This window comes from Cajanus cajan, chromosome 2, assembly GCF_000230855.2.
Source record: "Cajanus cajan strain Asha chromosome 2, NIPB_CcT2T_4, whole genome shotgun sequence".
Classification (NCBI taxonomy): domain Eukaryota; kingdom Viridiplantae; phylum Streptophyta; class Magnoliopsida; order Fabales; family Fabaceae; genus Cajanus; species Cajanus cajan.
In genome coordinates this window covers 29272726-29286071 of record NC_138518.1, presented here as the reverse complement: position 1 = coordinate 29286071, position 13346 = coordinate 29272726, and the positions used below count along the sequence as shown (strand labels likewise).

At 40.2% G+C, this 13346-nt stretch overlaps 1 protein-coding gene across 1 annotated transcript; it reads right to left on the bottom strand.

Moving 5' to 3' along the window:
• Positions 1-8865: 8865 nt before the first annotated feature.
• LOC109794455 (uncharacterized) lies at positions 8866-10197 on the bottom strand. The gene has a single exon (XM_020353905.2). It carries the CDS (start codon positions 10195-10197, stop codon positions 8866-8868), a length of 1332 nt encoding a protein of 443 aa, XP_020209494.2.
• Positions 10198-13346: the final 3149 nt, after the last annotated feature.

Here is a 13346-nt window from a genome sequence, read left to right as displayed (position 1 = left end):
CGAGGTGAATGGGAAGTCCGAAATCCTAAGCTGATACCATATGTTGAGCATATCAAAGACCTGATACAATTCTTTCAAAATGTCGTCTTTGAATATATCCCAAGGGAGGAAAATCAGTTCGCTGACGCCCTTGCTACACTATCATCGATGTTCGCCTTGGATAAGGAGCATGAAATGCCCATCATCAATATCCGGCGGCACGATAAGCAAGCGTTCTGCCTACTGATAGATGAAGATATCGACGATGGTCCATGGTTCCATGATATCAAACAATATCTGAAAAAAGGGGAATATCCTGACATGGCCAACGATAATGACAAAAAGCATATCCGAAGAAGGGCCATGGGATTTCTGCTAATAGGAGAAACCCTCTACAAAAAGAATTATGACTCGGTCTTGTTGAGATGTATAGACCAGGTCGAAGCTCAAAATGTGATCAGAGAGATACATGAGGGGGTTTTCGGTACCCATATCCCCGGGCCTGCAATGACAAAGAAAATCCTTAGGGCGGGATATTATTGGTCGACCATGGAAAAGGATTGTTACCAATACGTTCGGAAATGCCACAAATGTCAAGCATACGCCGACAATATTCATGTTCCACCAACTCCACTAAACGTGTTGGCTTCGCCTTGGCCATTCGCAATGTGGGGCATGGATGTTATTGGACCCATTGAGCCAAAGGCATCTAATGGACATAGGTTCATTCTTGTGGCCATTGACTATTTCACCAAATGGGTAGAAGCGGCATCGTATGCTCATGTGACCCGAAAGGTGGTAACATCCTTCATCAGAAAGAATATCATATGCAGATACGGTATTCCCGACAAAATCATCACTGATAATGGATCCAATCTAAACAACAAGATGGTGGAAGAACTGTGCCAAGAGTTCAAGATCCAACACCACAACTCTTCCCCATACCGACCAAAAATGAATGGGGCAGTCGAGGCAGCCAATAAGAATATCAAGAAGATAGTACAAAAGATGGTTGTCTCATTCAAAGACTGGCATGAGATGCTACCCTTCGCTCTCCATGGTTATAGGACTTCAGCACGTACATCTACAGGAGCTACTCCATTTTCCCTTGTTTATGGAATGGAGGCAGTTCTGCCTGTTGAAGTCGAAATACCTTCTCTGAGAGTAATCATGGAAGCAAAACTTTCCGAGGCAGAATGGGTTCAAAGCCGGTATGACCAGTTGAACCTCATTGAAGAGAAACGGCTGAACGCCATATGCCATGGTCAAGCCTATCAGAGGAAGATCAAAAAGGCTTTTGACAAGAAAGTCCACCCTCGAGTCTACCATGAGGGAGAGTTGGTGATGAAGAAATTGCTACCAGCTCAAAAGGACAAAATCGGAAAGTGGGCCCCGAATTACGAAGGACCGTACGTGGTAAAGCGAGCCTTCTCCGGAGGAGCACTGATCCTCACAAACATGGACGGAGAAGAACTTCAATACCCAGTCAACGCTGACGTGGTAAAGAAGTATTATGCTTGAAGACGTTGCTTGCACAAGCCCGCTAGGATGAAAACCCAAAAAGGGCATCCTAGGCAAAAATTAGGGCAAAACAAAAAGCCCGCCAGTACAAGGGTACTAGGCAAAACAAAGGCAAAATTATCCCCGCTAGGATACGTCCTAGGCAAAAATTAGGGGCAAAAGAATAAGATGTAAAAACAAAGCAAGCAACGATCACTTGAATCGAAAACTGAAAGGCGGTACAAGTGATAATCTTCTAGAAGCAAGCGTCTTGCAGTATCTACACTCCTGGCTCAGGCATCTCACCCGAAGCAATTAGGGGAACGGGAAGGGCGACAATTACAGATATAATTGTTTAAAGCTAAAATGTATATAGCCTACCCTGGCCAGCCATTCTTCGGAAATTCCTTCTGTACATCTTTCTGTAAAAACATTTGTGAATATTAATAAAATATCCATTCATTTCTTTTCTCTCTTGACCATGTGATTATGCCTTTAAATTGGTATTTCTAAAAATTGTATGAGATTCCTTAATAATCGGTCAATAAAGAAAATTGGAGGGGTTCCTGTAAAATCCATAATCTCCTGCATAAAAGGCTCACAAAAATCCTCCCTCGCGTCTATGACAGAAACTCCTCCAAAAAAGAAGAGGATAGGGAGAATCATTCACTTTTCTAAATAAAAGAACAAAAATAAAAACTTGCATCGCGTGCATCACACACATTAGTTGCACATTCAAAGACCTTATCATGAGGCAATTACATAAAATAGAAAAATAGAAAATTGCTTGTGTATGACAGCAGCAAGCAAAATACAAAGATTCAGAAAATCAACAGCATCATACAGAATAACTGAGCCTGGAGAGGCTTGCCGAAATAATACTCCTGCAAAATAACTGAGCCTGGAGAGGCTTGCCGAAATAATACTCTCTCATAATAACTGAATTTAATTTCTTTAGCACTTTTAATTTCTGTACAGCAAAAGCCAAAAACATAAAAAAGGCAAAATACAGAAAAAGCCGAAAATGAAAAAAGGCAAGGATATAGAAAATCCAACAAACAGTTTGTACAGAATAACTAAGCCTGGAGAGGCTTACCAAAATAATACTCCACATCCTCCACAGTATGCAGAATAACTGAGCCTGGAGAGGCTCGCAGAAATAATACTCCCCAGAGGGAACCTCAGCTCAAGCTCACGGGAAAATCCCCAGCGAGAGCTATTAAAGCAAGATCGACGCAATCCCCAATGGAAGTGCGATCATCCAAACAGTATATACAAGTCAAAGGACTTAAACTTCCTCAGTGAAGATAGCTCTCCAGCTCAAGCGTTGAGTGAGGCTAAGCCTGCAGAGGCTTCCTAAATAATACTCTGGGATACATAAGATCCCTAAATCCCCAGTCGCCTACTCAGAGGCACCCCTTCAAGAAAAATCACAAAAAGATCAATAACCATTCCCCAAGAGGAATCCGGCACTCAGCCGAACACTGAACATCAAGATAATTCGCCTACTCAGAGGCACTCTTCCAAAAAAGGAAAAAAAAATATATATCAATAAATATTCCCCAAGCGGAATGTGGCATCCAGCCAAGTACCAAACATCAAGATCATTTGCCTAACAGAAGAGGCCAGTCAAGAAATGAATGACAAAATCCCCAGCGGATAAACAGCCTACACAGAGGCTACAAAAATCAGAAAATCCAAAAGAGATACCCGAATAAGGACAACCGGGATACTCCACCCACGTCAAAAGGACGTCAGCCAAACATAAGGCATCGCTCAACTCAGAGAGAGAGCATCTGTGTCTACACCCCAAGGAGTCAAAAATTCCCCATGGGTACCAACAATGCAATGCAAGTTGGGGCACAAGAACCTATGAATGACTGCACATCCCCTAGACGGATCCCTGCGTTATCCAGCCCTCAGCGGCACAAAATCAGAAAAACCGTCGAAGCAGCATCATGGACTGTGGAGACAAAAATCATATCAAATCATTGCCGAAGTGATCAGAAGACACGGAAGCAGGCCTGGAGAGGCAATACTCAACTGCTGAATGTTAAGAGGCAGGACCTGGAGAGGGTAAACTCAACTGCTGAATGTTAAGAGGCAGGACCTGGAGAGGGTAAACTCAACTGCTGAATGTTAAGAGGCAGGACCTGGAGAGGGTAAACTCACACTGCTGAATGTTAAGAGGCAGGACCTGGAGAGGGTAAACTCACACTGCTGAATGTTAAGAGGCAGGACCTGGAGAGGGTAAACTCACACTGCTGAATGTTAAGAGGCAGGACCTGGAGAGGGTAAACTCACACTGCTGAATGTTAAGAGGCAGGACCTGGAGAGGGTAAACTCACACTGCTGAATGTTAAGAGGCAGGACCTGGAGAGGGTAAACTTAGCTACCGAGGTTGTCAGGAGCGCCGAGGTATGCAACAACCTGGAGAGGTTACTCAACAATTTTCCACCGGAAGACGCTACAAGTCAGAAGGTCGGCGCATCACCCGGACAATTGGGTCAACTCCTTTACTTGTCAGCCGGTACACCAAAAGACCGTTTGACTAAGTAAAGGGGGGGCAGCTGTAGACCCATAAAATTGTCCGGGTCGGAAATAAAGCTTGAAGACTCTCGAAGACTGAAGGAAGATCAGCCAGAAGGACTCCTGGAAGGCCCTAGGAGGGTTCTCTGTAGGTCTAGAGGTCTTAGAATAGCTCAAAATAAGGAAGTGGAGGGATTGAAGCCCAATACGGCCGTACTGAACTTAATACGGCCGTATTGAAGCTTCAATACGGCCGCAGTGAACTCAATACGGCGTATTGAAGTTTCTGAAACTTCAATACGGCCGTACTGAAATCAATACGGCCGTATTGAAGCTTCAATACAGCCGTATTGAACTCAATACGGCCGTATTGAAATTTCTGAATTTCAATACGGCCGTATTGAACTCAATACGGCCGTATTGAAGTTCAAAAATTTCAATACGGCCGTATTGCTTCTGTAGGCCGTATTGCGCCTATTCCCTATAAATATGACGTCAATTGGACGTCATTCCACACTTTTTCAGATAGTTTTAACCCTCTCCTTGAGTATTCTGGGGTTTTTGAGCAGTGTTCTGCCCTAGAAATCACTCGGAGAGTTGATCCGACAAAGTTCTTGAGCCCCGAGTCATTTTGCTTGAGGATCGAACCTAGTCGAAGGGAAATCCTCCGGATTTCCATAGTTAAAAGTTTTTAGGAAGGAGCGAGCGAGCTTGTAGAGCGAGGGAACGCCAAAAAGCTTCCCAGTTTCACTCAATATATAAAAGCACGCTTCAAGAGGTTTCTTCTTAAATCCTTCCTTTTACTGCTTTCTGTGTGCATATTTAAACTGTCATCATGTAGATAGTTAATTTATAATTGCTTAGAATAAATAGGGGTAATTTAGTAATTTTACGCTGTTATTTTAGAAAATAATCTGTCATAGGGAACCCGAAAGGGGCGCTGTGGGGTGCTAACACCTTCCCCACGCGTAACCGACTCCCTTACCCAACTCTGGTTGTAATGGCCAAAGTTGATTTGTAAAATCAATTGCCTTATCCCTTTTTCCAATGTTTTGAGTAAAACATTGGTGGCGACTCCACGAACCCCTCCTTTTTGCGAAAACCACTAATCCATGGAGGGTCCCGCTTGGGATTAATATGGATTGGTGAATCATTTAATAAAATTGCTCGTTTGACAAGGTCTCAGTTTGAGAATACGTCATTCTAGCAATCCATATTTTTAAACAAATAAACGAGTCCAACCATCCTTCGCGAATGCCGAAAGCCCGTTTCGGGCCGGTGGCGACACTCCCACATTCACTCCTTCCGTTCATCCATGGCTCCCAAGCGCACCCGTACCGTTGGTTCGTCCTCCACCGCTTCCGATACCCACAGTTACGAGGAAGAAGCAAGTGAAATTCCGCACCTTCCTCCGAGGTTCTATCGGAACGATGAACAGCGTGAGCGGAACGAGGTATTACGCTTCCGCACTATCCATCCTACCAGGTATCTCGACTTCCCATTTATTCGTAAGTTGGGTTTACGTGCTGATATCAATTTCATGTTAACTAACATTGGGTGGACAACCTTTGCTACCGTGCATAATGATGTTGTTTATCCTCGACTAGTTCTTGAGTTCTTGAGTTCTCTCCACACGGAAATATTATCTGGGCCAAATTGTTCTGAAGGTTTGATTTCTTTCCGTATGTTTAACCAAGAACACGAATTAACCCTGGCTCAGTTCAATAATATTTTTGGATTTCCCACTGGAGGGAGCACGAGAACCCCAAGTTCTTTCAACCCTGGTTCTTTTTGGTATAGTTTGACAGGTACAAGTAATTGGGTCGCTGGAAAATGTAATTCCTCTGCTTTCCGCCATCCCGCCATCCGTATTATGCACCGCTTTATTGCCTCTACTGTTTTGGCCCGAGGTGATTCTGAAGGAAAGGTTCGTTTGAGCGACCTTTTACTTTTATGGGCTATGATGGAAAATAGAGAGGAGCCTATTGATTCTGGCAGTCATTTCGCACGACAGTTCCAGAGTATTTCCAATACCAGCCACGGTGCGATTGTGAACGGCGGCCTCATTACCACTATAGCCAAACACCTTGGCTATCACGCTTGGCTGGACCAGTTAGAACCACTCCCTGGAAGCCGTACTATTAATTTTGCTACATGCTCTTCTATGAACTGCATTGCGAAAGATGAAGATGATAAATACTACTTTGTAGTAACCCAGTCGGGAGTGCACCACCAGTTACCAAATCCAACATACACCGTGAAGAACCGGGCTACACGGCAGTTTCCACTGGAGCCATTAGAGGACCTACCTCCAGCAGTTGAGGAAGCGGCTCCTGCAGATGAGGAAGCAGCTCCTGAACAACCCCCTCTACATCCTGGACCTGAGGTGGACAATGCTGCTATCCTGGCAGCTATTCAATCAATGGATAACCGGCTGCAACAAATGGATGAACGCCAGCAGCATTATAATTACATGGTTGATCAAATGTATCAATGGCACATTCAACGGTATCCAGATGATTTTCCACCACAGTGAGATCTTTCTTATTCCTTATTTTACTCTGATGCTTAGGGACAAGCATTCCTTTCTGTTGTGGGTTGGTTGCATATTCATGCATTTTATAATTTTGTCAAAATAATCTATCATGCATTCATTAGCTCTTTGCTTCGGGACAAGCAAATCTTTAAGTTTGGGGTTAGGAGGATGTACGCATTTCATTCATTCATGCAAAGTAAAAAAAAAAAAAAAAAAAAAATCATGCATATATACATATTCAGTTAATCCCAGCTTGAATTTGTGTTTGAAAAGTAAATATTTTTAATGAAATTGTTCGTCTTTGAAAACACTGAATGTGATGAATTGAATCTTGAAGTCTCAGAACAAAAGGTTGAAAAATTAGCCGGTTTTGTGGCTAGCACTTGGTTCTTAGTATTGAGGCTTGAAATGATCGAGAATTATAAAAATAGTCTCTTGAAGATAAATTCTTTTTAATTCGTGCTTAAAAGCTTTTGGGGGGTAATAAAAAAAAAATAAAAAAATAAAAAAATAAAAAAATCACCTAGCACCCCTTTGAGGTCATAGGTTAGAGGGAGAATATTCTTAACCTTAGAAAACTAAGGGAACTAATTAGCTACTGGGGAATTGTTTAGTAAAATAGCTAGACCCCCTTTGAGGCTACGTGTTCTTGAAATTATCATCCTCTCTACACTGATTGGCTACTGGGGAAATGTTTTAGGTGAGACAAAAACAAAAATAAAAATATTACCCCTATTTGTGTCACAAGCATTGAAAAATTATTTCTGTTAAATTATCTTCGTTTGACTAATGAGCTTTACAAGATTTGACATCATGAAACTCTTAGAAACTAAGAGTTGGCGCTAGTAATGAAAGATTAAGATTCTAATTGGACCTTGTGAGACTAAGAGTGAAGATTTTAAATGCTCAGTTAATTCTTGATGATTTTTTTTTCAAAGTGCTAATTATTGTTTGAGGACAAACAAAAGTTCAAGTTTGGGGTTATTTGATGTTGTGTATTTTACTCGTATTTTAGCACTTTAATTCACAAGAATTCATAGCATAATCATGCATATCTTTCATGTTTTTAATAAATTTTTATATCATTTTCCTATTTTATGCTTTTCTTGGTATGTGTTGTGTTTTCTCTGAGCAGGATCAAGATTTAAGAATTAAAGAGGAAATGCTGAGCTACAAGGAAAATCACGGCCGTGATTCTAAATCACGCCCGTGATTCACCAGAGAAAATCACGGCCGTGACTCCCAATCACACCCATGAACGCCACTGACCCTTCATAGATGTGCTCCAGAGAAGATCACGGTCGTGATTCTCAGTCACGGCCGTGATTCACTTCGCGTCCCAGCTTTTTAAGTTTTATGTTTTATTTTTATTTTTGTAATTTTTATCTTGGTAGTTTTACCTTTTTACCCTTTTAGGTTATAAATTAGATGAGGTTAGCCTAGAACAGCACTTTTGTTTTCGGAGACAGTTTTATTTAGTTTTTGACACTTGGAGAAGGTTGGGCGCCTGTGCCATCGACTCTAAGGTTTGCTTTTCTTTTATTCTTCTTTTCTTGGAGAACTACTATGAACTCCTGTGAGTAGTTTCCCTTTTTCTGGGATCAGGGCTTAGCCTCTGAGAACCTCTTTATTAATGCATTATTCAGTTTCTTAATTTTATTCCAATTCTTGATTTGTTCTTTTATATTTTATATATGAACTTTAACATTATTGTTTTCATAATAACATTAATTAAGGATGAACTGAGAGGAGAACTTGATTATAATTATGATAAACAATTAATCTTAATTTTCATAATCATAGATAATTAGGGATGAACTGAGAGGAGAACCTAATTATCAGAACCTAAAGGAACAGACTTGAGTGTTAAATCACGAGAGTTGATTTAAGCTTTCGAGGAGTAATAGATTAACAAAGATCTTAATGGGTTTAATTGAACGTAATTACCACGAGAGTAGGGATTAATTTTAATTAAACACGTCCTCGTAGCCTGAGAAGGTGCAAGGATTAAATTAGGTTAAGACTACCTTCAAGATGGAATAGAATTAATTAATGAAAATAATAATTCAATATTGTTGGAACTCTTTGTGCGAACCCTAGATTCCCGGAAATCTCCTTATCTTATCTTAAAGTTTTATCTTATTCATTAATTGCATTACTATCTCTTTTACCAGCGAATCTGATCTTATCATCTCAAAACAAACATTCTATCTGTTTTAAAATTCAAATTAAAATACTAGTAATTCTAGGTCAAACACGTAGTCCCTGTGATTCGATATTTATTACTTGACGACATCCGTACACTTGCGGTTTTCAATACATCAGCAGCCACAGTCCAGGTACCATGACTGGGCATTTTTTGTTTTTGTTGAACAGATCTGTAACATGCACTCTATTTCAGTTTTTGGTACTTTAATGGATTTGGGTCCATGAGTGTTAGCTCTGGAGGTTTTGGAATCCCCCTTCTTATGCATGTGATTGTATTTGGACGTAAAATGTCCATTCTTTCCATACAAGGGAGATGCGTATGTTCTTGTTTTGATTTCTGATTCAGATTCAACATATCCTAGTCTTGTTCTATCATTCCCACTCCTGGAGTGTTTCAGAAGAAGCTCAAGATTTTTGGTTCCTAGTGTGAATTTTGACAAATCAGATTTTAAGAGATCAATTTCTTTGTTAAGTTTAATTACTTCTTCTGAAGTTGAAAGGAGTTTTGCATTTTCATTTTTCAGTAAAAGGTTTTCTTTAAGTAGTTCCAAAATTCTTTTCTTTTGATCTTTATATGCAGTAGAAATCTTTGCTGAATTTGATAGAAGTTGATTGTATGCATGCTCAAGAATTTTAAATTCAGATTCAATTACCCCCTCATTATCAGATTTTGATGAGTCTATGTCTTCCATGAGATAGATATTCGCTTCTTCGTCTCCTTCAGACGATGTTGTGTCGAGGTCCTCCCAGGTGGCCATCATGGCCTTCTTCCTTTTGTAGGGAATCAACTTCTTCTTCTCTTTTTCTTTTTCTTTTTCTTTTTCAAGTTCTGGACATTCTGTCTTGTAATTTCCAGGTTTCTTACAGTCATAGCACAATGGTTGTGCCTTTTCTCTAGGAGGTTTGCTGTATTTTCTCCATCGTATTCCTCCCTTTTTCTTCATCATTGAATGAATTTTCCTTGATAGGAAGGATATTTCATCTTCTGTGTCGTAGGTCTCTTCACTGCAGCTTTCATCAGATGTATCATCGGCCCTTAGGGCTTTTGAAGAGGACGGTGTAGATTTTGTCTTTTGTACATTTAGTGCAATAGACTTTTGTTTTCTCCCAGCATCGTCTTGTTGCAACTCCAACTCATGAACTTTAAGCAATCTAATAAGTTCCTCCAGAGATAGCTTTTCTAGATTTTTGGATGCTCTCAGAGCAATAACCTGTGGTCTCCATTTCTTGGGTAAGCTTCGAAGTAATTTGTCAATATGATCAAAGCTATCATAAGTTTTACATAGGAAGGAAAGTTCATTAACGATGGTTTGGAATCTTCCAAACATAGCCTGTATAGATTCGTTTTCTTCCATCTCAAAAAGTTCATACTTACGTGCCAACAAGCTTAGCTTGTTGCGTTTTACCTCTAGGGACTCGTATGTCAGAGTTAGGGTGTCCCACATCTATTTTGCTCTTCAATCTATTGTGCTCTAGGTTTCTCGTTGCCAGCTTGATCTAATGGAATGTAGTTTCCTTGCTCAATGACGTCCCACATGTCTATATGACATGCATCAAAGAACGCAATCATTCTTTGCTTCCAATAGTTATATTTTGCTCCTTTGAAGAGGGGTGGTCGGTTTAAGGCTTTTCCTTCATTTTCCATGATCATTACCCTTGCAGTGTTAGATGCTCAATCCAAGGGGTCAAGCTCTGATACGAAATGAAGTTAGCAAAAATACACACAGAAGGGGGGTTGAATGTGTGTGTTTGAGTTCGAAGGATGATTTTTCAAAAGTTGTTTCGCAAGGATAATTTTTTAGTAGGGTATTTAATGTTGGTTGAAAACTTGTGCAGGCTTTTCTGTCTAGAGGTTTTCTTTTGTTTAACAAAACTAATCTTCTAGTTTAAAAAGCAGGTTGAGTAAATTCGTTTTTTGTCTAAAAAGTTTTATCGTCCAATAAAAGAAATGTTTCAGAAGATCAAGTGTGTTTTCGTCTAATGATTTAATTAAGAGAAAAGTGAAAGAAAGACAAGGTAAGTAGGGTTGAAAAATGAAAAGTATGCACAGATGATTATACTGGTTCACTCAATCTGAGCTACGTCCAGTCTCCTTCCACCGAAGGGTTCCACTAATCATAAAAGATTACAAGTATTCTCAACCACTTCTGGCTCGTCAACCTCACTTGTCGACGCTAGTATTCTTAACCACTTCTGGTTTTCCAAGTACTCTTAACCTTTTTTGGCCCGCTAGGTTCACTTACTAGCGCTAGTATTCTCAAACCACTTCTGGTTCACAAGTATTCTTTCTAACATCCTCTTCAGGCTTTACACCAATTGAAAGTGTTGAGTGTGTTTGCAACTCTCATAGAGAGGATAAGGTAGTTTCTACACTCACTAAGGTGCATAACCTTAGTTTTACAAAGATAAGTGTCTAAGTGTTTGTTTATTCTCGTAGAGAGGATAAACTATTAGAAACACTCACTAAGATAAGTTATCTTAGTTTTTACACTGATATACAGGAAATGCTTTGAGAATAATGACTTATGCTCTTTTGCTTCCTTTTTCATATTGCACATTTTCTCTACTTCTCTATTCTATATCTCCTTTTTCTTTTTCTTGATACTTTGATAAATCTGCCGATTGTTTGAATTCAAATTTTCTCGTTGCAGCGTAGCTTCGTGTCGTTGCAGATAGAGGCTTCGTTCATGGTCATGTAAATCTTCTCATTTAATGCATTTGATCTTTCATTAAATGTTTGCTTGTATTCGTGGAGTCTCTCTGTGTATTTGATTACTTCAATATCTGACTTCAATCATGATCTAGGTATATTTTTACTTTCCTCATCAATTTAGCTACTGCGGTGCTGTCTTTTTCTGAAAAGTAGGTGTCCTTTCTCTGACGCACTTAGCTTTGACTTGTGAATCCACGCTTGCCGATTTTCCCTTTTTTGTATTCATGTTGATTTCCTCTTGTGTTTCTTGTATGATTAGTGGACTTCAGACGTGTTTCATTATTTTTTACTACGTCTGGATACATGATACTTCGTCTAATCTTGACTACCCTCTTTTTCTAGGCATAAGAGTGATAACTTAGTCTTCTAGTTTATTTGGTTTTATCTGATGATCACTTCATGTTGATGTCTTGGCCTGTAGACCCCTAAAATTGTCCGGGTCGGAAATAAAGCCTGAAGACTCTCGAAGACTGAAGGAAGATCAGCCAGAAGGACTCCTGGAAGGCCCTAGGAGGGTTCTCTGTAGGTCTAGAGGTCTTAGAATAGCTCAAAATAAGGAAGTGGAGGGAATGAAGCCCAATACGGCCGTACTGAACTTAATACGGCCGTATTGAAGCTTCAATACAGCCGCAGTGAACTCAATACGGGCGCATTGAAATTTCTGAATTTCAATACGGCCGTATTGAACTCAATACGACCGTATTGAAGTTCAAAAATTTCAATACGGCCGTATTGCTTCTGTAGGCCGTATTGCGCCTATTCCCTATAAATATGACGTCAATTGGACGTCATTCCACACTTTTTCAGATAGTTTTAACCCTCTCCTTGAGTATTCTGGGGTTTTTGAGCAGTGTTCTGCCCTAGAAATCACTCGGAGAGTTGATCCGACAAAGTTCTTGAGCCCCGAGCCATTTTGCTTGAGGATCGAACCTAGTCGAAAGGAAATCCTCCGGATTTCCATAGTTAAAAGTTTTTTTAGAAGGAGCGAGCGAGCTTGTAGAGCGAGGGAACGCCAAAAAGCTTCCCAGTTTTACTCAATATATAAAAGCACGCTTCAAGAGGTTTCTTCTTAAATCCTTCCTTTTACTGCTTTCTGTGTGCATATTTAAACTGTCATCATGTAGATAGTTAATTTATAATTGCTTAGAATAAATAGGGGTAATCTAGTAATTTTACGCTGTTATTTTTGAAAATAATCTGTCATAGGGAACCCGAAAGGGGCGCTGTGGGGTGCTAACACCTTCCCCACGCGTAACCGACTCCCTTACCCAACTCTGGTTGTAATGGCCAAAGTTGATTTATAAAATCAATTGCCTTATCCCTTTTTCCAATGTTTTGAGTAAAACATTGGTGGCGACTCCACGAACCCCTCCTTTTGCGAAAACCACTAATCCATGGAGGGTCCCGCTTGGGATTAATATGGATTGGTGAATCATTTAATAAAATTGCTCGTTTGACAAGGTCTCAGTTTGAGAATACGTCATTCTAGCAATCCATATTTTTAAAACAATTAAACGAGTCCAACCATCCTTCGCGAATGCCGAAAGCCCGTTTCGGGCAGGTGGCGACAGATGGCGACTCCACTGGGGAAGCTTTGAGAGTCAGTCCCATTTAGTGACAGATTATTTTTAACAAATAATAGTTAAAATTACTTCATTACCCCTTGCTTGTATGATAACATGCTTTATATATTTGGCTTTAAATAACTGTTGTTTGTTTAAATTTCCGCAATTGTTTGAAATAAAAATTGCACACAAACCTTTGCACACAACAGTTCCCTCTATACCCGGGGGCATGAGTGGTAATCCATAGGGAGTGGATGTTAGTACGGCCGGTTGAATGGGTCTATAGGAGCCTACGAGACCGTTGTCGGAAAAACAT

Coding starts and splice junctions, on each gene's coding strand:
- LOC109794455 (XM_020353905.2), bottom strand. CDS start 10,197: ATGTGGGACACCCTAACTCTGACATACGAGTCCCTAGAGGTAAAACGC.